The 25,351-nt window shown below is 46.8% G+C and overlaps 1 protein-coding gene across 1 annotated transcript in view; it reads left to right on the top strand.

The window, feature by feature from the left end:
* The window catches only part of JPH3 (junctophilin 3), an 83,454-nt gene extending 58,329 nt beyond the window's left edge, over positions 1 to 25,125 (top strand). The window contains exons 3-5 of the mRNA XM_028739936.2: positions 8,343 to 8,467; positions 14,943 to 15,850; positions 23,490 to 25,125. Coding sequence (XP_028595769.1) covers positions 8,343 to 8,467; positions 14,943 to 15,850; positions 23,490 to 23,570 — 1,114 coding nt within the window. The 3' untranslated portion in view covers positions 23,571 to 25,125. The remainder of the gene's footprint in view (positions 1 to 8,342; positions 8,468 to 14,942; positions 15,851 to 23,489) is intronic.
* The last annotated feature ends 226 nt before the right edge of the window (positions 25,126 to 25,351 follow it).

The following is a 25,351-nucleotide window of genomic DNA, read 5'->3' as shown; positions in this document are numbered from 1 at the left end:
CCTATGCGCTTTGAAGATATGAAGCAGCAAGACAGAAGGGGTCTCTTGGCATAGGTGTGAGCCCCAAGTTTTGTTGGGGCGCAGCCAACTGTGATCAGTCTGTGCGCATTTACTGCTATGCGCAGGATGTGGTTCTGGCATGCTCCACAAAGGTTGCTTTTCAAGCATTTGTGGTGGGGTGCCGGAAGCTGGCACTTCAGCTTTGTGGGGGCTGGGAGGAAGCGTGGCTCAGGGGCTGAGCACCTCTTTTGCATGCAGGTCCCAGGTTAAAGGAGGGCAGGGCTAGGAAGGACCCCTGTTGTGCACTCCCCCTGAGGGTGTCACGGTCTGGTTCATGGGTGATTGAAGTCCCGGCAGGGGATGTCAGGACCGGGGGCAAGATGGCAGGGTGGGAGCAGGAATGGGGGTCCAGAAGCCAGGAGTCAGGAAGCCAAGAGTCCAAGGGTCAGAGAGCCAGGAGTCAATAAGCTGAGGTTCAAGGATCAGGAAGCAAGAAACCAAATGCAGCAAGGAAGGAAGTGTGTTGCTGTGGCAAAGAGCCAAAGAGAAATGCTGACCTTATATCTCTTCCCAGCTCTTGCCACCAGGTGCTGTGAGTTACCAATCGGCCTCACCTGTGAGGCCGCGCCTTGCCTCTTCAGAACAAACTTAGGAAGGCCCCAGTCCTGCAAAGTCCTATTGGTCGCAGGGCCTGGCTCCTGCACGCATACCTGACAGAGGGAGAGGGCAAGGCAAACAGCTGCATCTCCTTCTCCATTCCACGGCCACGTTCACATCTGCACGGCATCCTATGGGGCTTGTGGGAATCATAGTCTGAAGCTACTCGATGGTCCTTGGGGTCCCTTCCAACTCTACAGTTATATGATCTGGAGGACACCAGGTTGGGAAAGGCTGGCATAAACAATGGCCTGGATTCAATAGAAGGCAGCTTCTTATGTTCCTATGTATAAGATTTTTCTTTAACTTACAGGCAGTGTATGTGAGAGGTGGATTGGGACCATAGTACAGAGAAGGGCCTGACTCCTTGTCTCTGCTACATCACTGACCAGAACATAAGAAGAGCAGAATCAGGCCAATGGCCCATCTAGTCCAGCATCCTGTTCTCACAGTGGCCTGTGGGAAACCCGCAAGCAAGATTTGAGCACCAGAGCACTCTGTCCTCCTGTGGTTTCCAGAAACTGGTATTCAGAAGCATTACCTGTTCTCCCACTGTGGAGGCAGAGCACAGCCATCATGGCTCGCAACCGTTGATAGCCTTATCCCCCATTATTTTGTCCAATCCTCTTTTAAAGTCCTCAAAATTGATGGCCATGACTGCCTCCTGTGGGTAGGAGCAAGTTCCAGAGTTGTCCTGAGTCTTCCAGGATTCATCTCCATTGGGTGCTCAGTCACTTCAGTTGCCCTTTGCTGAACCTTTTCCAACTCTACAATATTCATTTTTAGGTGAGGTACCCAGAACCAGGGGACGCGGGTGGTGCTGTGGGTTAAACCACAGAGCCTAGGACTTGCCGATCAGAAGGTTGGCGGTTCAAATCCCCGTGATGGGGTGAGCTCCCGTTGCTCGGTCCCTGCTCCTGCCAACCTAGCAGTTCGAAAGCATGTCAAAGTGCAAGTAGATAAATAGGTACCTTTCTGGCGGGAAGGTAAATAGTGTTTCTGTGCGCTGCTCTGGTTCGCCAGAAGCAGCTTAGTCATGCTGGCCACATGACCCAGAAGCTGTACGCCGGCTCCCTCGGCCAATAAAGCAAGATGAGCGCTGCAACCCCAGAGTCGGTCACGACTGGACCTAATGGTCAGGGGTCCCTTTACCTTTTTACCCAGAACCAGACAAAGCATTCCAAATGTGGTCGCACCAAAGATTTGTATAGTGGCATTATGATACCAGCAGTTTCATTTTCAGTTCCTTTCTTAATGATCCCAAGCATGGAATTTGCCTTTTTCACAGCTGTCGTGCACCAGAACCTCCCCCCTCTCCCCTCCCTCATTCCTGCTCTCCTCCTTGCAATGATCTTGTGCATTTGCAGAGTTCTCCATCTCCTGGTGCGAGGTCAGTGCTTGTGCCTCCACGGATGTAAGGAGAAAGTCTCTTCCGTTGCTCCTCAGAAATAATCGTCTGCCTAAGGCAGCTTTTGCTATTAGTGTGATGTTTATATCAAAGGAAGAGATTAACATCTTATTCTGATAGTTTTTCCTGGAAGACTGGAGGATGCTTATTTTGGCAGGGAGACGTACATCAGCCCTCACGAAAAGCTCGTTGCCTGGTTAACCATAGCTGCTCCGTAGCCTGAGCCCCAGGAGGCTGGCTTAAGCCCTGGTTATGACGACTTCAAATTAGAGTCTCTTGTTCCCTTAGTAATGAAATCCAGCTAATAAAATAGGTTACCTTTAGCTACTTGCTTATGGTAAAGAGAGGATACCCCATGGTTACAAGTTCATAACAATTCATTAATACTACCCCCATCACGTATATTATATTAGTTCATTCTCATCACAAAGGATCATCACCTGTAGTAATTGAACAATTAAAAACATATAAGAATATTCTACCTTAACCCATCATATGCTGTTCCTCTGTAAGAGATACAGTGGTACCTCTGGTTACGAACTTAATTCGTTCCGGAGGTCCATTCTTAAGCTGAAACCGTTCATATCCTGAGGCGTGCTTTCGCTAATGGGGCTTCCCGCTGCGCTCGCACCTCCAGCATGCGATTTCCGCTTGCATCCCGGGGCAAAGTTCACAACCAGGAGCAGCTACTTCCGGGTTAGTGGAGCTCGTAACTCGAAGTGTGCATAACCAGAAGCGTTCATAAACAGAGGCACCACTGTACAGGCACAAAGGGTTCCTGGATAGCTCAGTTGGTTAGGGCATGGTGCTGATAATGCCAAGGTTGCAGGTACAATCCCCGTAAGGGACAGCTGCATATTCCTGCATTGCTGGGGGTGGGACTAGATGATCCTCAGGGACCCTTCCAACTCGACAGTTCTATGATTCCAAACACGGGGCCTTTCTACACATGCACAGAAATATTATGGTGTTGGAGTAAGATCATTTCTTTCAATATTCTCACCTATAAAAGCTCTCTGCATGTAGACACTGGTGTGTTGGAAAGGAGGGTTCTAGGTAGGGATGTAAAAAGGCAGAAATTTCTTTCTGACCTGTATCCTTCACAATCAACTCTGCTTCCATTCTGCTGCAGTTCGGTTTCTGCCAACTGCTATGTTATTCATCTTGCTATCCTCTTTTTAATCTAAGTTATGGAAAAGAAAAGAAAAAGATGTCATTAATTACATAGCATTTGTAGACGTAAGAAGAAGAAGAACAATCATGTGAATGAATACTGATCGTAATTTGCTTGATCATATTTTCATTCCTAACGGTAGATCAACACACAGACTGCATCAGTTTCCACTTCCTTTCCTGTTTGTTGTCCAGCCTTTATTCAGCATTCATTCTAATTTGTTTGTGGGGTATTTACAGTATATGGTTTCCCATTAATCATTCATCCTTCTCAAACTTTTCACTGCTTTTCCTTGACACTTTCCTACCACAAAAGTCCTTTTTTAAAAAGAGGATTTGTTTCCCTTAGGCGAGAGACCACTTTAATTGTGCATGGTTAAGTTTCCAGTACGTGCCTGAACCTGTCCTGCAAAATACTGGCAGTCTGGGAGCACCCTGAATTACAATACAATGGACAGGACTATCCCTTTGAAATCAGCTCAGTCAGAGAATGCCCTTCTTTGAGAGAAAGTGGTCTGGGAAAGACCTGCACCAGTGAGTTCATGCACACTTTTGTGGGGAGGGAGTTCTGCTCTCTGGGACTACTGCAAAAAAAAATTGGCCATCCTTCCCCATTGAACTGACCAAGCCAGCAGTGGGTATGCAGACCTCTTAATGCCTAGGCTAGCTCATATGAGTATAGGCAGCCCTTCAAATAACGGGCCCCAAACAATATAAATCTTGCACAAGACCAGCACTTTCAACTGGGCCCGGAAATGCACTGGCAGCCGGTGTGACTAATACAGAACTTGGGTCACTTGCTCCGATCACTTTGCTCCCACCAAGGGACACTCTGCACCAGCTGAAGTGTCTGGACCATCTCCAAAGGCAGCCCTACACAGAGCGCATTACAGTAATATATCCTAGATATGATTAGTTTATGGATTATTGAGGTAAGGTCCAATCTTTCTAGATAGGCAGCTGGGTATCAGCCTATGCTAGCAAAAGGCAGCCCTAGGTACAGACGTCTCTTTCACAGACAGTGCTGGATCCAGGCTAATAAAACTGGTGCTGCAGGGGAAGTGCAACCCCTCTAAGACCAGTTGCACCCCGCTATCCAGATCAGCTGGCTCCCCCGCCCACAACGCCTCCATTTTGCCTGGACTGAGTTTCAGTTTGCTTGCCCTCCTCTATTCCACAACCACTTCCAGATGCCTGTTCCACAGCTTCCCTGGGATTCTCAGTTGAGCAAGGGAGCTTTCTGTGGTGCACATTCTTCCTGTTTATGGGACACCATGTAAGATCTGGAAGGAGTTATTCAGCAGCATTTTTGCCCTGCCACTGGAGACCACAGCAAGGATGGTGTCTGTTCTTTGATGCTTTGTGGACACCTGCTTTATTTAAAGTTGTCTTCTGCTACTCAGTGTGGCGGGTGCGTGAAGCGGGTGAAAAGTGATTAGACAGCATGTACATGTCATGTCAGAGAGCCTGCTTTACAAGGATAATAAAAGCAAGCAATTAACAGGGGAATTAGGAAGATGAGCTAATGCACATTCTATACGGAGGGCCTATATGAACGCAGGCAGCCGATAAGTGCTTTGTGCAGCAAACACGCTTTGCAAGTGCTAAACGGATTACTTGCATTTATTTAGGGTGCTTATGCTTATTATAATGAAGCTGCAATATATACAGATTGCTATCTTAATTCTGCATTTCACTCCTTCTGCTTCCAAGTGCCTTGCTGCGCATTACAGTCACACCAGAAAATTCCCATAAGGCAGATGAAAAATGTGGGTTTTATACACTGGGCCTGTCTTAAAAGGAGAGGTTCCAAATTAACACCCTTCCCCTCATGGGCTTGACATTAGTTTGTCTGTGGACGCTGAGCAAGGAACTTTCCTTCAAACTGGGAGAGGTTCAAGGTGGCTTTTCCCCAGAGACAAGGACTGACAGCAGGGGCTCTGTGTGAAGCCAAGGCAACCAGTGGTGAACAGCTGGAATTGTAAAAGGATGCTAATTAGACTATTATATTGCAAATGCAAACAGTTCCATTGCTCAGCTTGGAGGAGAGTGGCATCCAGGGACTTGTGGGCTCTCTTCCTTCTTCTCTTCTGGTGGCATTTCACATATCTGGACTGTCAGAGGCATCTTCCTCCACCTTTTCTCTGGCATCAGTAGGTGTTTCTTCCGCTCAGCATGGTCCATTGTTTCCAGATTCATCTTCCCAGAGATCCACAACAGGATTCAATGTCCCCTTTCATGTGCTGGCAAACAACTGAGTTCCCTCTCTCCCTTTCTTTTCCTCCATCGCCATCACCCTTATCACTTATGCAGTGCATTTCAAGTTTTCAAAGCATCTCGCCATCCTGTATAGATTGATATAGACAGAGAGATATAGATTTATTAACTGCACTTTCATAAGTAACATCACAAGGCGGTATACGGAATAAAAACACAGCATCGCAGTCAAGAACACTGCCAAACACATCAGTAAGAGCTAGTTGGCAAAGCATCTCAGGCTTGAAAGGCCTGTCTGAATCATTAAGCTTTCAGAAGATGTCTGGAAATGAGTAGGGATGACTCCTACTGCTGCCCAACCTCTATTGGCAAGGAGTTCCACAGGACAGGGCCTACCACACCAAACATCCAGACCCTGGGAAAGGTTAGCCAAATGTCAGGGACATGGAGGAGCACCAAAGGTTGCCCTCAGAAGACCTGAGTGTTCAAGGTGAAGCATTAGGAGTATATTATCATGGTGATGCTTATGCCACCCTTGTAAAGTAGACCAGCAGCCTAAAAGTCCACCATCCTGCTCTTGCAGTGGCCAATCAGATGCTTGCAGAACCTGAGCACAACAGCACTCTGCCCTCATGCAACTCCCAGCAACTGCTCTACATCCCCTTCTGCAAAGGTGGAACTAAAGTGGAGAAAATAGCAACTTAACTACAGTCTGCCTAACTCTATGGAAAATGGCCAAAATATTTTAAATCTGCTCCCCCTCAGCTCCACCCCCAAATTATTTTTATTACTGCTTGATAGCAGGACTGCATGTGAACAGGGATTTTGTAAGAATGTGGGAACTAGCAGTCCGTAATCACTGCCCACTCCAAGTTGTCATTCCCAAGTAAGCATGACCCACGGCTCCTCCTGGAACTAACACGAAGGGCTTCTGCTCTCCGGTTTGCCCTTTGTTATGACAGACATCTGTGAGCAACCATGCAGTGCCCCTATGAAGACACCTTCTTGCAACCCCTGAACCCAGCCCCTCCCAGCGCCAGGCCATTGTAAGGAATTGCTGGCATTCACTCACAGTTCCAGGGCTAAGAAGAACAGAAGGATATATATGCCCACTTGTCAGCTCTGACTGGCCGAACTGGGACTGTTACAGGGCCCACAAAATGCTCACTGTGCCTTTGTAAGAAATTCATCTTTTAGTGTAAGAAATTCATCTTTTGCCTTTGTAAGAAATTCATCTTTTAGTGCAGCACTGTCCACACTTTGGAACTCCCTGCCGATGGACATTCACAGCCCACTTTTTGACACATGCTAAACCCCTGTTTTGTTTAGGGAAGCCTAGAATGTTGGCATGTGTTTCAATCTGGGGTTTTCTTTTAGCTTATCTGATAATGCACTATAGTGTAATTATACAGAATGAAAGTGAAGTCACTGAAGAAAGGAGATGGGGAGGGAGGGGGAGAGGGAGAGGGGAGGAAATAACTTGCGGACCCAATCAATTATTAAGCTTAAAACAGCAGCTTTTTTCTGCCACTCTGGGAGAAGTGCAGAAGAACCACCTTGTGAAAGCCGATTTGTGTCCCAGGAGAGGGGAGGGGGGTTTGAAACTGTCACTCAGGCTGTCAGTTTCAACAATGCTCTCTCTGCTTATTCCTTTGACGTGGACATGGCAAGGGGCCAAAGAGGGACTGGATTTGCTTGCTACTCACTGCTCTTTCACCCAGAAGGGCTTGCAAAGGATCCTCTCACCTCCAGCTTGCACATACACATCCCTCCAGCCAGCTATATCTCAACTGTTGTAACCTAGGAATAAATGCTCATATTATTTTTTATTGTGATATATTGTTAGCTGCCTTGATGCAGGGCCCAAGCAAACATATTGTGTGCATATGTGCTTTTCTTTATTTAACTATGATTGTGTGGCTGTGTGTGTGTGTGTGTGTGTTCGTAAATATTCAACTGGACATTTCCTGCACCTGATCAAGTAGATCCTTGTCTACAGGTGGCTATGCTACAATAAATGTGTTAGTGTTAAGGGGCCACAACCTATTTTTTAATTCTTAAAAATCAAGATACAACCCCACAGGTAGAGCTGTACTGTAAATAAACCTTGATTTTACACTACTTACCCTTCTCCAGAGAATCTTGGGGATTTCAGCGAAGGTGCTAAGAATCCTTTGCTACAGGGGTAACCAATATGGTACCATGTTCTGGACTCCAACTCCCATCAGTCCCAGCCAGCATGGCCAACAATTAGGTAGGGTTGCCATGTGTCCTCTTTTTCCAGGACATGTCCTCTTTTTCAGGGATAAAATGTGAGACAAATTGCATTTGCTTTGAATGGCAGTCATAGCATCCTCTTTTTTGCTCTTCAAAATATGGCGACCCTACAGTTAGGTATGATGGGAGTTGTAGTTCAAAGCACCTGGAAGGTACCACTTTAGTTACACCCGCCTTGCTCCTCACAGAACTACAGTTCCCAGAGTTCTTTGAGAAGCAGTTCTTTAAGTCACAGCAGCAAAATCAGCCACTACAGAGGAACACATTAAGGCAGCATGTGCTAAGAGAATGATGTCAATACTTGGGTGGAGCGGGGAAATGACTGCTCATCCTGCCTTCATGTTTTGGCATCGCAGTTGGCACATTCTGGCAGAATCGCACCACCACTCTGGCGTTTGAGCATTGATTCATACAAGTGAAATAACTAATGTGATGGCCTGGACTGGTTCCCAAGAGTTCCAGTTCCCAAGCACTGGTGCTGCAGAGCTAAAGGATCCAGACAAGCCCGATGGGTGGTGCTGGTGCTGGTGGTGTGTGGATCATGGAACGAGCTGGAGAAAACCCTCTGACCCCCGGTGTTGCCTTTTCTGTCCCCCTTGATCTCTCACAGGACGTCCCACTCCAGGGCAAAGGCAGACGCAGCTGTGACGGCGGCGCAGAAGGCGCAGGAGGAGGCTCGGATTGCCAGGATCACTGCCAAAGAGTTTTCGCCTTCCTTCCAGCACAGGGAGAACGGTCAGTGACTTCATCCTCTCATCCCTGAGCGCTGCAAACGCAGCTGTGTGCCTGGGAAGGGAGCAAGCCATCCCTTGCAGGAATTCTCCTGAGTCAGTGTCAGAGAGCGGGCCTCTCTTTGGCACTCTCGCTCGCTCGCCTGCTGAGCCAGGACTTCTGCTCCATCTCCTTCAGAGTCCCTGAGCTGCCATTTCTTACCTCTGGGCCACGATTCACAACCACCTTGGTCTTACACAATCAAGATCCTGGTGAAGGGTTGCATCCAGTGCCCATCCGACTCGGAGTAGACCCATTGAAATTAATGGGCATGACGGATTTAGGCCCATTCCTTTCAGTGGGTCTGCTTGAGTAGGATTTTGCTGGATGCAACACTTAGTGCATAAGCCCACACTTACAGACCCTCCAAGTGTCCCTGATTTCCAGGGATGTCCCTGATTTAGAGAAGCTGTCCTGGTTTCTGATTTGATCTAGGAAAGACTCACTTTTCCTTAGGATGTCCCTATTTTCACTGGAGAAATGTTGGAGGGTATGGAGTTATCTGACCCTCGAGACATCTGAAGGCAATCCTGTATAGGGAAGTATTTTTTTTTAAGTTTAATGTTTTATTATGTTTCTATTTATGTTGGAAGCTGCCCAGTGTGGCTGAGGTAACCCAGTAAGATGTGTGGGGTATAAATAGTAAAATTATCATTATGGAATGGGACATTCCTATTTTCATTGGAGAAATGTTGGAGGGTATGCACTTATCATTCCTCCGCACTTTAAAGCACCATGTCTGAGCTCTTTTTACCTCTGAATCAGAGCAAACAGCAATCCATGGGAACCTTGAATTGCTCTTTGTTGTGCTTCAGCTTTAAAGAGCGGGCTTTTGCTGTGAAAGCTCTGAGGTGAAAAAATAGAGCGCAGACATGGAGCTTTAAAGTGCAGAACTGTGCCTGGAAGGCACAGGGGGAAAGGTAAGTGTGGATGAGCCCATATCCTCCAACATCCTGGGGATCCTAGTGCTGCCTCTGACTGCTGCCCAGCTGGAGTTTACTCATGGCAGGGCCTTCTTGGTGGTGGTTCCCCGTTTGTGGAATGCCCTTCCTGGTGAGGTGCATCTATCTCCCCCATTACTGACTTTCAGGAGAAATCCAAAAACATTTTCCCAGGCATTTGATGGCCAATAGACACTGGCCATAACAGCCATGAAATGCATATTTGTGAGGATACGTCATAGTTTTTAAATGTTTTTTCTGTGTTCTAAATGCTTTTAGATAGATTTGAATCTCTTTTTATTTTATTTTAAATTGTCCTGTTTTAGCATTTTGATGTTTGCTGCCCTGGGCTCCTTTGGAAGGGAAAGCAGGATATAAATTTAATAAATAAAATAAATTTCTGACATCAGATGTGGACAGAGGAAGATGCAGCTCCCTGTTGAAAGTGGGGCTTGTGGGCAGCTCATGAAACCTTCTGCCTTTTGCCCAAGTGGTTTTATTTCTGATCGTGCAGGTAGAGGAAAATGAATCACCTGATCTCTTTGAGCTCTCAGGTGATTGACAGGTGGGTGGCCATGTCAAAGTTTGTCTGTGGGAGGTGGGAAAAGGAAGGCTCTGACCTGCCAGCCAGGTCTGGATGTTTCAGTACAAAACATACCCATATCCCTGTAGAAACGCAATCAATCAAGGTGTGCTTGCTTTCACAGATAGCTCAACTTGGGACCAAGCTGTTGTTTTTGGTATTATTGCTGCGGCTGCCACTACCGCATATACACATTTTCTGAAGATAAATCACACTGGACCAGATGACCCTTGTGGTCCTTCCCTACTGTATAATTCGATGAAAGGGATGGATAAAATTAAAAGCATAAAAAGCAATCAATTAAATTACAAACGAGAAGGCAGCCTAAGAATCTAATAATATTTCAAAGTGGCACACACTTAAAAACGCACCCTAAAAGCCTGTTGAAAATAGTAAGGTCTTTAAAAGAAGCCTAAAAACCAGCAAAGAAGGAAGCCAGGGGACTGTAACTTTGGGACCACCACTGAAGTGGCCTTGTCGCTTGTACTTACCCCTTAACCCAAACAAGCCCATCCCTATACTCCATGCATTCCCAAAAACAATTCAGACAGCAAATGTGGCGATGGGACAAAATAGAAGCAAACACAGAAGGTTGCATTTGGTGTTGCTGCTGGTTCTATCCCACAGGAAGGGTGTGGATCTGTGGAAGAGCACCTGCTTTGCATGTAGAAGGTCCCGGTCCAACCCCCAGCAACTTCAGGCAGGGCTGGGAGAAAACCCTTGCAGAACTGCTGCTGTCAGTCAGTGCACAGAATACCGAGTTAGGTGGCCTAAAGGTCCGTCTCATGATACGGCAGCTGCTTCCTATGTTCCTATCTACCAATATGGTGCTTCCCCACCTCTCCCCGCTCTCTCCTCATTCATAACCAAACCATCACACAAGATGAAGATGACGCAAAGAGACACAGACAGACACCGCTCCCCGCATCTTTTTCATTACTTTACATGGGAGAGCAGGCCTGTGCTTTTGCTCTGTGTAACGCTGTGCACTGCCAGAAGCAGAAAAACAGTACCTTCCTGCTCAGCCAGCAACACTTTAGGAGGAGGGCTGGCTCCATTTACAAGCAGAGTTGAAAGCATCCTGGTGCCCTTCGGGGCCTGTAGCGCTGTGTGATGTTCTGTGCAAAATTTTGCCTGCTGGGGTAAGGAATTTGTCGGGGTTATAAAAATTAAATTGGAGGTTGCCTTGTGACCATGAGATTTTAGGGGTAGCCCTTTGGTGATGATGATGATGATGATAACAATAATATATTATTTATATCCCTCCCACCTGGCTGGGTTTCCCCAGCCACTCTGGGCGGCTCCCAACAGAATATTAAAAACATGATAAAACATCAAACGTTAAAAACTTCACTAAACATGGCTGCCTTCATATGTCTTCTAAAAGTCAGATAGTTGTTTATCTCCTTGACATCTGAAGGGAGGGTGTTCCACAGGATGGGCGCCACTACCGAGAAGGTGCTCTGCATGGTTCCCTGTAACCTTACTTCTCGCAGCGAGGGAACCGCCAGAAGGCCCTCAGAGCTGGACCTCAATGTCCGGGCTGAACAATGGGGGTGGAGATGCTCCTTCAGGTATACTGGGATGAGACCGTCACATGGGCACCCTGGAGATTCTTCCTCTGTGCTCCCTACCACTACTGAGCCCTGGTAATGGAGGTTAATTGGAAAAGGGGGAGGAAGTCCATTCAATAATTTGCAGCTGGCTCCTACAGGGGTTAAGCTTGCAAGCTGCATACATAGTATTCTTCATCATCATCATCATCATCATCATCATCATCATCATCTAAAGGTGCTCTTTCCCACCTGGAGATTCAAACTCTCCCTTTGCCACCTGGAGGGGACCAGACAAAGTTGGAGACTTCAGGTCAGCCCTGGAGGTCTGGTTGCCCGTCATGTGATTATTCTTGAGAAGAGCAGGTAAAGGTAAAGGTAAAGGGAACCCTGACAATTAAGTCCAGTCACGAACAACTCTGGGGTTGCAGCCTTCATCTCGCTTTACAGGCCGAGGGAGCCAGCGTTTGTCAGCGTCTGCAGACAGTTTTTCTGGGTCATGTGGGCAGCATGACTAAGCCGCTTCTGGCAAAACCAGAGCAGCACACAGAAATGGTGTTTACCTTCCCACCGGAGTGGTACCTATTTATCTACTTGCACTGCATACTTTCAAACTGCTAGGTTGGCAGGAGCTAGGACCAAATAACTGGATGTGGAGGAGCCACCCCAGATTTTAATGCACAAGGGTTTGGCTTGGCTGCGTGTGTCTTTCTGTGTAGGGCAAAGGACAGGAGGGATGGGAGAAGAGATATAAGAAGTCTAAGATGCAGTCATTAAACAGCACATTAATTAATGTGTGTTCATGTCAAGGCACCCAGTTCCAGTGCTCTGCACCCTCATTAGAAGTCTTTTGCTAACATTTTTTTTTAAAAAAGAGAGATTTAAATTGGAGGTTACTCATCGCCCTTATATTAGGGTATTGAGAATTTGACAAGTGATGATTCACTTTGCTAGCTTCTTGTCCTTTTTCAGAGCTCATTCCCACTTCCCCCACCCCCTCTCAGCAGCAGTGACTTAGGAAGGCTACCCTGCCGGTCCTGTAAATTATCTGACCCATGGGGAAATCTCAGCTGACGGCTTCTGTTTCTCCTGCTTCTGCTTAGGGAATGGCCATAACTCAGTGTAGTATAGCATATGCTTTGTATTCAAAAGATCTTCGGTTCAATCTCCAGACATCTCCAGGCAGAAAATACTGCCTGAAATGCTGGAGAGCTACTGCCAGTCAGTGTTGACAATATAGAGCTAGATAGACCAGTGATCTGATTCATGTTCATAGGTTCCTCCGGTGGGCAGAAAATCAGGGTTCCCCGCACTCCCTTTGCAAAAATGGCCTGCAGTCTTCCCCCCTCCCTAAAGTGAGTTCATGAGGGTTCCACCATTTAATCATCTCATTAAGAAAAATAATCAAAATCTGGTGGCTGGCCTGTTCTGAGCCAGAGGGCTCAGACCCGACGGGATAACTGTTCTGTAGTTTATTTATCCATTTCCCGCTTTAGCATGTGTCTGTTCAAAGTGCTTCCTTGCGCTCTGTACAGGCACGCTTGCAATGATGAGGGGCTGTGGTGGGTGTTTCCATGGCTGCTCCTGTCCACCAGTGCCTCAAAGGACACTGAGTTTCTCGGTTTTTAAAAGAAGTCTCAGTACCACAAATGCACACTGCAAATATGGTATGAATACTTATGGAATTCAATTCCACAAGATGTGATAATGGCTGACACTGAGCCCTGGCTTTTTCACCCATGGCCCTGAGAAGATGTTTATGTCGTCTTCCTCCATTTATTCCACAAGTCAGCCAGCAAATCCGGCAAGGGGAACAAGCCTGTCTTTGGAGGATAGGCCGTTCTGACATCAACATCCCCCCGGGGTTATCGCTTCCACACAGAACTACAATCTGGGTATCAGAGATCTGAGCGCTTTAGCAGGCCTCTCTGAGCCCCAGAGGGCTCCTGCAACCCCGAGCTGTTTGCTATCTACCTCTCCAGCTGCCAGGGGACTTCTTCTCTTTAAACATAATCTCTCAAAAAGACTTTTTATCTAATACATTTTTTATCAGCTTCCAGACTAGGCTGCAGAATTCTGTTTGCAATGGAGTTTGTTTCTGATGCACTTAGGAGGGATTTTAATACACATCCCACTATTGCATGCATTTACAAAAAAATGCAAACACGCCAAGCGGAGAGGATCTTGCTCAGGAAGAAATTGAGTAGATAAAAACTGGAGCCCTTCTTGCATTATCTGCCCCAAGCCTTTAGGCTGCAAACTTCAGCAAATCGATAACAAAATGGAAAGGAGCTACGTACAGTTATACCTGCACATATCCAATTGATATTAGTGGGGCTTATCTGAACACAAGATTAGAGGGAGAGAGAGGGAAATGAGGACTTAACTGGAAATGCTGGTGCTGGTGTTTCAAAATATGAGGAACTGTATTGCCTTTGTGTCAGTGAAGCCTTTGATTCTCACCAGGGAGTGATGCTGCACTGGGGTGATCTCACAGAATGTCCACAAACATTCCAAATGGTCATTGAGCGAAGCTGTTAGAATGTTTGCTAACAGAAGGAAAAGCTGAAGAAGTGGGTTGAATTTTCCATGTGGATCTGCGCTAACAAGCCAGCTCTTTGGCAACAGAGTGCTAATATTGTTGACTACAGTAACTGCTTGCCTGCAGAACCTGCAGGAAAGGATAATAACCCCCATGGTAGCACTTGCACAAAATTCAGGTCTTGATTGGTGTTGCTGAGGCTTGATTCATGTGTAAGTCTCCCTGCAATCCTCTGATGAAGAGCAGCATATAAATTTAATACATAAATAAAATGTGCAGGTGGTCATATGGGTGGCCAATAGCAATGTGGTGTAACTTCCATGTGGCTAGTTGCACTAGCAGTGTGCAATTAGTGTGGCCATGCAGTTGTACTGGATGGGTCTGAGCAAGACCCAAGAGAGGTGGTAAAGTCGGCATGAAAGGCAATGTATGATCTCTTGTGCAGTGTGAGGTATTTTCCAGCAATTCCTTTCTGGGAATTTTGGGCCATATGTTTCTCCCTTAAATACCAGAGTGTGTACCTAAGGCCCTTAGAGAGCTGAGAGAGCCAGAGTGGCGTAGCGGTTAGAGTGTCAGACAAATGCCTCGGAGATCTGAGTTCAAATCCCTACTTCACCATGAAGCTCACTGGGTGATCTGGGTCAATTCCTGTTTCTTAGTGTAACTTACTTTGCAGGGGTTTGTGAGGATAAAATGGGGAGAGAGAGGGCTATGTATGCCACCTTGACCTCCTTGGAGGAAACGTGGGATATAAATGTAATAACAAAACAAATAAGCAATGGCTGACTCTTGTGTGCACCTTTTCTCCGTCTCCTTCCAGGACTTGAGTGTCAGAGGCCAAAGAGGCAGAATTCAAGCGACGACATCGAGGTCCTTTCGACAGGGACGCCGCTCCAGCAAGAAAGCCCAGAGCTCTACAGGAAAGGGACGACGCCTTCGGACCTCACCCCCGATGACAGCCCCCTGCAGAGCTTTCCCGCCAGCCCCTCCTCCACCCCACCTCTGGGTCCCTCCTGTAGAAACAAGAGCACCCACTTCTCCAGGCAGGTATGCATGGACGAAGAGAGGGGCGGGGAGATCCAAATGCTGCTGGAGGGACGTGGCAGGGACTATATGAGGCCCAACAGCTGGGGCGAAGACAAGGAGGGCAGGGCACACGGCGTGAGGGGCGGGGCCTTGCGCAGTGGCCAGCCGGGCTCCTCCGAAGACTACCGGGGCCGAAGCGGCGGGCACAAGCACGTGGCCTCCAACCACAAACAGCGGGAGAGGTGGACAGACCCCCCGGCCACGGTTTCATGGACTCACCACCGACCCCACCACCACGGCTCAGGGAGCAACAAGCTCCTGGAGCTGGATGAGGAGAAGCTGAGCAACTACGAGATGGAGATGAAGCCTCTCATGAGGATGGATTCTTATATGCAAGAAATACACTCCCAAAAAAGACATTATAGCAAAATGGGCCCCAGCAGGAGCCTCGCGGAGGACCACCACGGGGAAGACCGGGGCTTTGGAGTCCAAAGACTGAGGTCTAAGTCCCAAAACAAGGAGAACTTCAGGCCAGGGTCTTCTGCTGAGCCAACAGTGCAGAAACTAGAAAGTCTGAGGTTTGGGGACAAAGGGGAACCCCGGCTATTGAGGTGGGACTTAACCTGCTCCCCGCCACAGAAATCCTTACCTGTTGCACTAGAATCGGAGGAGGAGAATGGGGATGAGCTCAAATCCGGTGCGGTAAGTGGAATGTTTAAATAGATATGTATATTGTGTAAGTGTGATCTCTTCAGTTGTTAGGTGTAACAAGCAGAGGCTCACAAATTTTTGAGGACAGATTTGTTTCCACACGTGTGCAGAGTACTCAGCCATTTATGCACCCAGTGTGTGTGTGTGTGTGTGTGTGTGTGTGTGTGTGTGTGACCAGGACTGCATTTTTGAGGCTAGTACAACAAATGGATGGTCTTGTGCCAGGATAATTGTGACACGCTGAATCAAAATTTCCCACTCAACTTTCCACCCACTGAGGTTGCTTCCAGATGGGTGGCTCCTAGGGCTACTTAGTCGACACCCTTCTGTTAATAAGCTACAAGCGAATTGCAGCTGACTTCCCACACTATGGGGAGTATTGCACTTCCTTTGCGTGAACATCTTGTTGCGTTCTGTCCGCTGTAGTGAGGTGTGAAATGGCTGATATGGGTGGTGCTGGTTGCAGCTCAGCACAAATTCCCTCTATCCGTTGGGGTGGATGCTGCTTTATTATCCTGCTTTTAGTTTAATCAATCTTTTAAAAGGAAAAAACACTGCTCTGCCTTTAAGGAAAAAGGGATAGAGAGGTCGAGCACTATAGCACCGCAATGCTATGAAGCTATAGCATTATGGTGTAATGCACGCACACACACACACACACACACCCTCTAAAGTTGCTAAAGTGATAAATAAGTTTTAGCAGTAATTAAAAGATAAGTAAAACCAAAAATAGGCCATCCCCACAAATGTTATAACAAATGATTCAGTCACTTGGCTTACACACCACTGCCTATGTCAGAACCCCACCAAAAAAAAGGGACAGTAGCCCTAAGGGTATCTACACCTATGGAGGCTTACAATACTCTTTCATTTTTTTCTGAAAAGAAATCAAACTTTCTGCAGTCTACAGCCACATTTAAAGCACATTTAAAACACCCCCCAAATCCTGGGCGCTGTGGTTTGCTATGGCTGCTGGGAGTGATAGTTCTATGAAGGGTCCACTACAGTATCCAGGGGAGCAGTGGGGAATGTGTTTTTAATGCATGATGTGTGCGCAGTCTGAGAAACTATGGTGGAATGCCAGCAAAAATACAGAATGTCAATTATTGGACAATGGTGTTATGTGGATTGCCTTGTAAAACGAAGCTTGTCAATGAAGCTCAGCAATCCCACACTGAATATCTGGTGTGGAAGACGCCTCAGGAGCTTGCAGCGTAGATGTGCTGTTGTTCTGCAGTATCTAACAGTACTCTAAAGTAGGCTGTGTTTCAAAACAAACAGAACTCTTGATTAGATTACAGTGGTACCTTGGGTTACATACGCTTCAGGTTACATACGCTTCAGGTTACAGACTCCGCTAACCCAGAAATAGTACCTCGGGTTAAGAACTTTGCTTCAGGATGAGAACAGAAATCGTGCTCCAGCGGCAGCGGGAGGCCCCATTAGCTAAAGTGGTACCTCAGGTTAAGAACAGTTTCAGGTTAAGAATCGACCTCTAGAATGAATTAAGTTCTTAACCCGAGGTACCACTGTAATCTCTTTCTGTGTGTGCATGTGTTTTAAAAGGGAGGGATGCTGTTACCACAAAGGAACACAGGTCTATTTTTGACCCATCCAGAATAACTCCAAGCAGATCTGAGGTCAGGTATGTGGGGCAGTGTGTTCTAAAAATAACCCCCTGCCAGACAGCCCCATCATAAGCTGAATTCTGTCTCGTCACCAGTTTCCTTTGTGTACTGGGTTACTCCTCCCTGACATGCATCCTGGAGTGGCAAATAGGCCTGATCTGTAGTCTCATTTGCACTTCAATTCTGCAAGTGGTGCGAGAAGTTCTAGGAGTGGCATGGCAGGGTTGAGTTTCCTTGGGATGAGAGAACAATGGAGACTTCAGGCATACTCGCAATGTTTGCTGTATTTGCAAATATGCGTGTACAAGCAAATCTTAAGTGCAGTTGAAAAGGCCGGTTCTACTAAGCACAATTTGGGCAGCCCTCCAAACTGAAATCCCAGTTTCATCTAACTCCAGCTGGAAAAACTCAGCTCTCTTTCACATCCAAAACCGGCCAAATTACCCCATCACACACACACACCCCTTTGTCTGTTAGCTGTAGGAATAGCACCTTCCCCACATCCTGGGGTAGGTACAGGCAACGGGGCTTGTATTATTTCTGGGTCATCGCGCATAATGGCGGAGCAATCATATGCCCACCCAACCCCATTCTGCCCCATTACGTGCCCCACCCATGTTACGCCCCATTCTGCCTCCTTTTCCTGCCACTTCTGGGTCACCGCAATGCACGCGGTTGCAGTTGTGGTCTCGCATCAATTGGACGCACGTAAATTGGTTGTTGCCTGTTTACCATTCAGAAATACATAGAGGTTCCCCCTCAGTGATCAGGAGACAATCTCCTAACCTTTAGCTCCCATGGATGTTGCCTTAACTGAGCCTTCTGGCCTATTAAAAAGCACTTTGCCTAACAAAGGAATGGTCAGCCAGCATCCTTAAGAATGGATGGTGCTTCTTGTAGCTACTTCATCAGGAGAGCCTGCCGGATCAGGCCAAGGCATCCTGTTTTTCTGTCCAGCGTCCTGTTTTCACAATGGGTTTCCCACTGGCATTTGGTTGGCCACTGCTCCCTCCCATGGTCTCCAGCAACTGGTGTTTAGAACCATTGCTGCCTCCAGCTGTGGAGGCAGAGCATAGTCATCATGACGCTGATACCCTTCTCCTCCATGAATTTGTCCAATCCTCTTTTAAATCCATCTCAGTTGGTGGCCACTGCTGCCTCCTACAAGAGGCCCCAGGGGTGCAAAACCTCTCAGAGAAAGACAGGGAGAGCTGGCGATTGCCAAGGGTGCAAGGGATGTGAGGGTGACGATACATCTCCTTGCCAAGAGTGCAAGTGAGCCTAAGTATGCCACTGGGAGTGAGTTCTGTAGCTTATGTGCTGTGAGGCAGCGGTGTAAGAAGTGAAGAAACTTTGTGTGTGGCCAATGGGTTGTGGCTTGAGAGGCAGATGCTGGCACAGAGAGCCACCTGAGCCGTGTGATGTCTGTATTTTATATGTTCCTAGAATAGCTTGGAAAGCAGCCAGAGGGAGGGAAGGGCTTGTGCTACTCAGGGAATGACCTTGTTCAGGACCATGATGGGACCTGAGCTCTTCTTCCTTTTTGGTCCAAAGTTCTTCCTATCACTCATAACAAGTGAGGGATGACAGTCTGCTTCTGGAATAAGGAGTGGGGAGGGGGAAGATAAATTGATGCTCCCAGACTCTTGTCAGTGAACAAACTGAAGACCAGACACAACACTGATTTCCATCTAATCATTGCCAGGCAGCCTCCTCTTTTATAAAACTACATATATAAAACTGCCTGCAGAAGCTGGAATAATGTTACTCCTTAGCAGTGTCCTTGTCAAAACTCTTTTGATCTGAGAAGGCTTTTGATATAGTTGAAGCGTTTGCCCTCATTTACCTTGTGCCTGTCACCACCAACAATTAGCTTTACATTTACCCAAGTAAATTTTTAATAAACTCAAAACTCTTGAGCATTTCTGAAGGCAACTGAACAGGGTTATTCCGTGCAAATGAAGCTGGCCTTGGAGATTCTGGGAATAATATGAACATTCCTTTCCTCAGATCCCAAGTCTGGGTGGGAGATAATTTGGCTCACTCAAGGAGTGGGAAGCAGTTTCCATTCCCTCCCAGTTTCTAGGGTTTTGTTTTTGCTTGCTTGCTTTTACATTTAGATACTATAAATCTGTATCTCGCTGAGGCCGTTCACAGATTGGCCTTCTAAGTACAATACTGCTTCAAAAATTCACTACGAATAAATACACTAAAAGCCCAGTAGCAAAGTCAAGAACGTTGATAATCTTGTTAAGCACATTGATTGACCACTGCATGTCATACCAGACAGAGGGCCTAACCTATCTGCACTACAAAAATACCAGTTTTACACCATGAATGCCTTCCCTCATAGAAGCCAGAGTACTGTAGGTTCATTGAACTTCCCAGGATCCTCTGGGTTGAAAGAATGTTAAACTGGCTTAGTCTGTAGTGCAGATTCACTAAAAAAAAAAAGTGGTGTGCCTTGTCACGAGGCTCCTTTTCTGGGATAACTCACCTTTGGTGCTAGTATAGGCTGTGTAAATCTGTAATTTTTAGTAATAAGAATTATGTTATGTTCTATAGCATGGTGCCGTTTTGAGAAATGTGTCAGGCTTACACCAAGGAACATCAGCTCTGTATGACTGCCTTTTCAAAACATAAGCTAGAAATGTTTGAAAGGAAGAGTAGGGAGGGATGGAGAGGAAGTGTCAACACAGCATCTCCCAATGGGATTTTATTTTCCTGCACAGTTTTTCAGTTTATTTTGTCCTGGTTTGACTTTCTCAGCCCTCCCCCATTATTCTTAAGTATGGACACTGTTGTTGGGAGGTGGGGTGTTTTAGAAAGGGGAAGGTACCCAAAATATCAAATATGACAACTTGTCCTTTGACATTATTGCCTTTCCATTCTGCTGACAAGCTGTGAGTTTTAAAAAGTTGTCCGCAGAGTGAAATATCAAAAGTGGCATTTGAAAATGCTCAAAAGCCAAACAAGTCAACTCTGGGTTCTGAACGTGTTTTTGCTGCCATTCAGGTGAGCTGTACGAAATGTCACTTGAGTTATTGTGGGTGGAAGGGGCCTCTTGCCAGCCTGGGGGCAGGAGAGGGCTTTCCCTGGGATGCGGCACTTCCCTCCCCCTGCAGCACAGGGAGGGCAGGTGCAGGGGTTGGGGGTACGGTGCCAAAAGCCGCCCAATGAGAAACCCAGACATAAAAGTTCAACTGCTGGGCTTACTGGCAGAGCTCAAGAAAAAAGCCTCAGGGGCGGAGGGAGCGAAGGCGGAGGCAATCGCAAAGCTTTTTATCAGATTAGTTATGAATATTAGGCAGCCTTCCAGACCCCGGCCAAAGCCGCTGCCTGGTGCCTTTCCAAGGGCCGAGCCATTTCCTTTTGGAGCAGTGGCTGCATTTCTCCTGGGGGAGCTAGGAGAGGCAGAGGAGCAGCTAGCGGGAACGAGAACGACAGGCTGCCATCAGCTGAAACAAGGGGCTCATCCGCTTGTGCCTCCTCACTAGGCACTACTGCCTATTCAGAGTAACACCACTGTTTTGGTGCTAGGGTTTGCTGTGTAAATCTTTATTTCATATACAGAGGGCCACATCCCCTTTTGAGGACCAGGGCCAGAGGGGCGAGAAAGTGGAGCAATTTGTGCAACTCATGCTTTATATTTTTATTCCTTTATTAAATTTGTTAGTTGCTTTATCTTGTCAAAGGCAACCCAAAGGAACTTACAACCTGTAAAGCAAGCTGCATTCCAGGCATGCAAAACAAACAAACAAACAAACAAACAAACAAACAAACAAACAAACAAACAAACAAACACATTAGAGGTTTCCAAACATGCATGCAGGCTCCTCCATCCAAGCAAGCAAGAGGCATTATCCCCATTCAAGGCTATATTCCAGCCTGAGAAAAGCACTGAAGGAGGGTGCAGAGCAGCACGGAGAAGGGTGTTACCTGGGAAGAGTCCTGAGGGCCAGATAGAGAGTCCTGAGGGCCAGCATTTGACCACTAGGCTTGAAACTCCCCACCCATCACACCCTCTTATAACAACCCAGTCATGTTGCTGAAGGCTCCAATCTTCCCCTACAACCCTTCCCTTGGTAATAGCCTTCCTACCCTGCCCTGTTTCAGAAAGCAAGACAGTATTTGCCTCATAATCTGATGGCAGCTATTCAAAATAAGCTTCCCTGAAGCAGAAGTGTGTGCATGCAAGTGTGTTTACATACAATGCAGTTTATAGAGACAAGACACCTCCAACCTTCCGTTCCCACCCTCAGGTGGAGATTTTAACTTCTTGAAATCCTGGAGAGGAAGTTCAACCATGAAGCATGACTGGCCCTAGCTAAATTTCATAGGCAGCATTTTAACAAGTCATTGCCCAAAGGCAAAAATCAGCACCATGGAGAGAGACCAGGAACTGTCCCAGCTAAACAGAGAGAGTTGGCATACATGATTTGTTTGCTGCAAAGTTGTGATGGTTTGATCCACATCTCATTCAAGGCTCCCCTTTTAGAATTCACTCACTTTTGGTAACTGTCCTGGATTTCAAGACACTAGGATTAGATTAAATTCAAGTGCTTCTGATTTACTGGCTTGCACTAGAGTGGCCTTGAAAGGGATTTGTTTAGAAACCTTCCAAAAGCAAGTACCTGTCTGCTAGGTATATGGGAGGCAGTTGGGAGGGGTGTGAAGAGGAAGAGGTGGGTCATGTGGAACCTCTCCCTTTGATTGGCTAGCTTTCTTTCACCTTGTTGCTATGCAACAGCAAAGGCCTTTTCTATCCATTGAAGAGAGAGCCCTTTCCTTTGCCTGTGACAGGACTGGTTGTCTCTCTCTTCCTTGCCAAGAGACGCAATGAATCCTCTTGGTGCTGGAGGAGCAGATTATCTCCCCACTCCTGTCACCAAAGAGTTTTTTAAATACCTCTGCATAGCAAGGCAAAGACGTTTTAATGTCTTCTGTATCCTTAGATGCACAAGCACCCAACTGCACCCAGAATAGGTGTCCTTTGTGTTTGCTATTGAAAACAAACAAGACATTATAAATAATCCTGCAATTTTAGAAGTTGTCAGATCTTGGTCCATGGACTGCTTCCATCTGGTCCACAATTGAAGCCAATTAAACCCAGCAATTAAAGTTTCGCTTGGTGAGTCCATCTCTAGGCCTGGGATAGGGCACTTGTGGCCTCCAGGTATTGCTGGACTCCATCTCCCATCATTCCTGGCCATTAGCCATGTTGGCTTCTGAGAGTGGAGTCCAACTACTTGTGGAAGGCCTCAGGTTTTCCATTACTCCAGAGGCCCCAAAACCCTTGCTCACGAGGTTGTTCCACGTGGAAATGGTGACATTTAAGTGCCCCGGATGTCACACACACACAAGGTCCCTACCTATGCAGCGCTTTGTGGCACATGGGCTAATGAGCATTTACAAATGGCTCCCTCCACATGGAGGGGTACCATGGACAGGAATTGGAAGGCACTGAAACCTGCATTTTAGCCTATACTACACCACAGGGTTGGTGTGGGGCAAAAATGCTCTTGAGAATGAGGAGGAAGAAAACCTCCATCTGGAAAATGTGTGTCTCCTCCTCCCCTTGAAGCAAGAGGGGGAACTCTGGTAGGCGACAGTCTGAGAGGTTTACGAGAAGGCGGCAGTACAGGCTGAACTCAGCGCAGACTGGCTCCAGTCTCACAACAGTCTGAAAAGCCAAGGGTTTGATGGAATATTAAGATCAGATCAGTGCCAACTTCAGTCTGTGTTGTTGACAGCCATGCGACGGGTTCAGCTTCTGGCAGTCCAGCTGAAGGTCAGGAGAAGCAGGTGAAAAGGAAAGGCTGCCACAGTGTGTGGACAGGTTAACCTTTGGAGCCACCCACTGTCGCGAAGCAAAGTTTGTGTTGCCAGTTCCTACACATCAGACCAGCCGGCTTCCCTTGCCCCAGTCCCCAAACTGATCCTGCAAGTGTTGCTCTTTGATGCCGTTAAATAATTCCTTTCTTCTTTTTCTTTTCCCACAGGGCTCAGCTCCAATTCTGGTAGTCATGGTGATCTTGTTAAACATTGGAGTCGCCATTTTGTTTATTAACTTTTTCATCTAACTCGAGACTGTCTTGTTTGCAAAAATTAACAGATTAATAATAATAAAAAGGTGTACGAATGGGGGATGATGAAGCGAATGACAAAAACAAAAAACCATGGGAAAGATGGCATCTTTTTGAACTGTCCTGCGACAACTTCCAAGTCTTTTCACAGATGAACAACAAGATTGAGTATCACTCACAGTTTGCCTTTTTTTCCTGGGTAATGTTTTTTGGATTTTAGCCAAAATTCTTTGCTTGTATAACACGTATGCTGTGTGGCATGGCAGAATGGTACCAGCACTCCACTCCTCCCCAGCGCTAGGCAGGATGGGGGCTCCTCAATGTAATTACTCAGCAAATCTTCATGGATGGTGGGAAAGGCGTTCATGTCAGCTGCATGACTCTGGGAGGGAGGGTCCTCTCGCTGCTGGATCATAGGGGAAATCCAGAGCTGTGTCCTGGGATAGCCGCGTTGTGTGAAATGGCTGGCCCAGATCAGCATGGTTATCAAATTATGTGCTCGTCACTCAATAAAAGTCTAAACTCCGGGATCTGCACGTATTGGGAAGTTGAGAGGAAACACCTAAGTAGTTTTTGCCACTTAGCAAAAAGTTATTAACCAATCTTTTTTCCACTTTGTTCAGAAAAGGGAAATCTGAACTGAATGATGCCTGCTTAAGACAGGAACAAATTCCATCCTAATAAAAGTATTTGATGTGTTAAAAAGGCAATGGGTCTTAAGCTCTAGAGGCCCCTAAATTCCAAAACGCTCCTCTGAGGATCCCACCCAAAATCATTCTTAAGAACTTAAGAAGTCACAATACCAAATTTATAAAAGGTGCACATAGACACATGGAACTGAAAAGATGTCTTGGCTCAGGTAAAATCCTGTACCTATAATTTAGGAAAATTACCAGTCTCACCCAGTGCTTCAGAAACTTCTCAGTCACAAACGTCGTTTCTGGCATGTGTTAAAACTTGACCCACAAAGATTTTTAAGATGACCAAAGTTCTCCTAGGGTTTGTTTGTTTTTTTGCCCAGCTATCCGCTGGAACCCCAGTCTTCATTGGGTCCAGCCTGCTAGAGGCCACTCTCCTGCTGTGCTGGAATGCAGTGGTGTTAAAGGAGAAACTCTCTTGCTTTCCGTCTTCCATCATGAATCACAGCCGCACCTGGCTGTTGGCCTCAACTGTTCCCACAAGGTGCGCTTGTCAGGAGGTTTGCTTGAGGACCCTTCCCTGGCAGGTGTGCAGATGTGGCCGAGGGAGAGCAGCTCCTCCCTGCTGCTGGCGAGGAATGGGGTGTGCTGGGGGGTTCCTGTTCCATCTTGCCATGGGCCATTTCCAGATGTCATGCTTGGCCTCTGAGCATGTAATATTTTTGCACTTTGTCCGCAGGATGTATATTCCGGCTTCCGACATATCCCTGTACAAAAAACAAAAACAAAAAAAACATCATTGACAACAGCAGCCTCCGAGTACGTAAATGCTCTTTTTATATTTTGTTTCTTTGTTTTTTCCTCCTCTATGTATCACTTAATTTTGGTATGGTTCAAAACATCTTTGTAAGATGCCTGCCTTGTTCTTCTTTCTTCACTTCCTTGTTTGGTTTGGTTTCTTTTTTCGTTCTACTTCCCCTGGTAACTCACTGAAAATATGCATTGTTCATTAAAGATGCAGTACCCCTGATCAGGCCACCATCATCCCAAAGAGAGCCTGGTGTTGGCTCAGCCCTGCCTCATATGGAGGAAAACAGCCCCTGGCTGGGGGGGAGGGAAGGCAACCTGGAAAACATCCCT

The sequence above is a fragment of the Podarcis muralis genome, chromosome 7 (genome assembly GCF_964188315.1).
Source record: "Podarcis muralis chromosome 7, rPodMur119.hap1.1, whole genome shotgun sequence".
Classification (NCBI taxonomy): domain Eukaryota; kingdom Metazoa; phylum Chordata; class Lepidosauria; order Squamata; family Lacertidae; genus Podarcis; species Podarcis muralis.
This window is presented reverse-complemented; position numbering and strand designations above follow the sequence as displayed.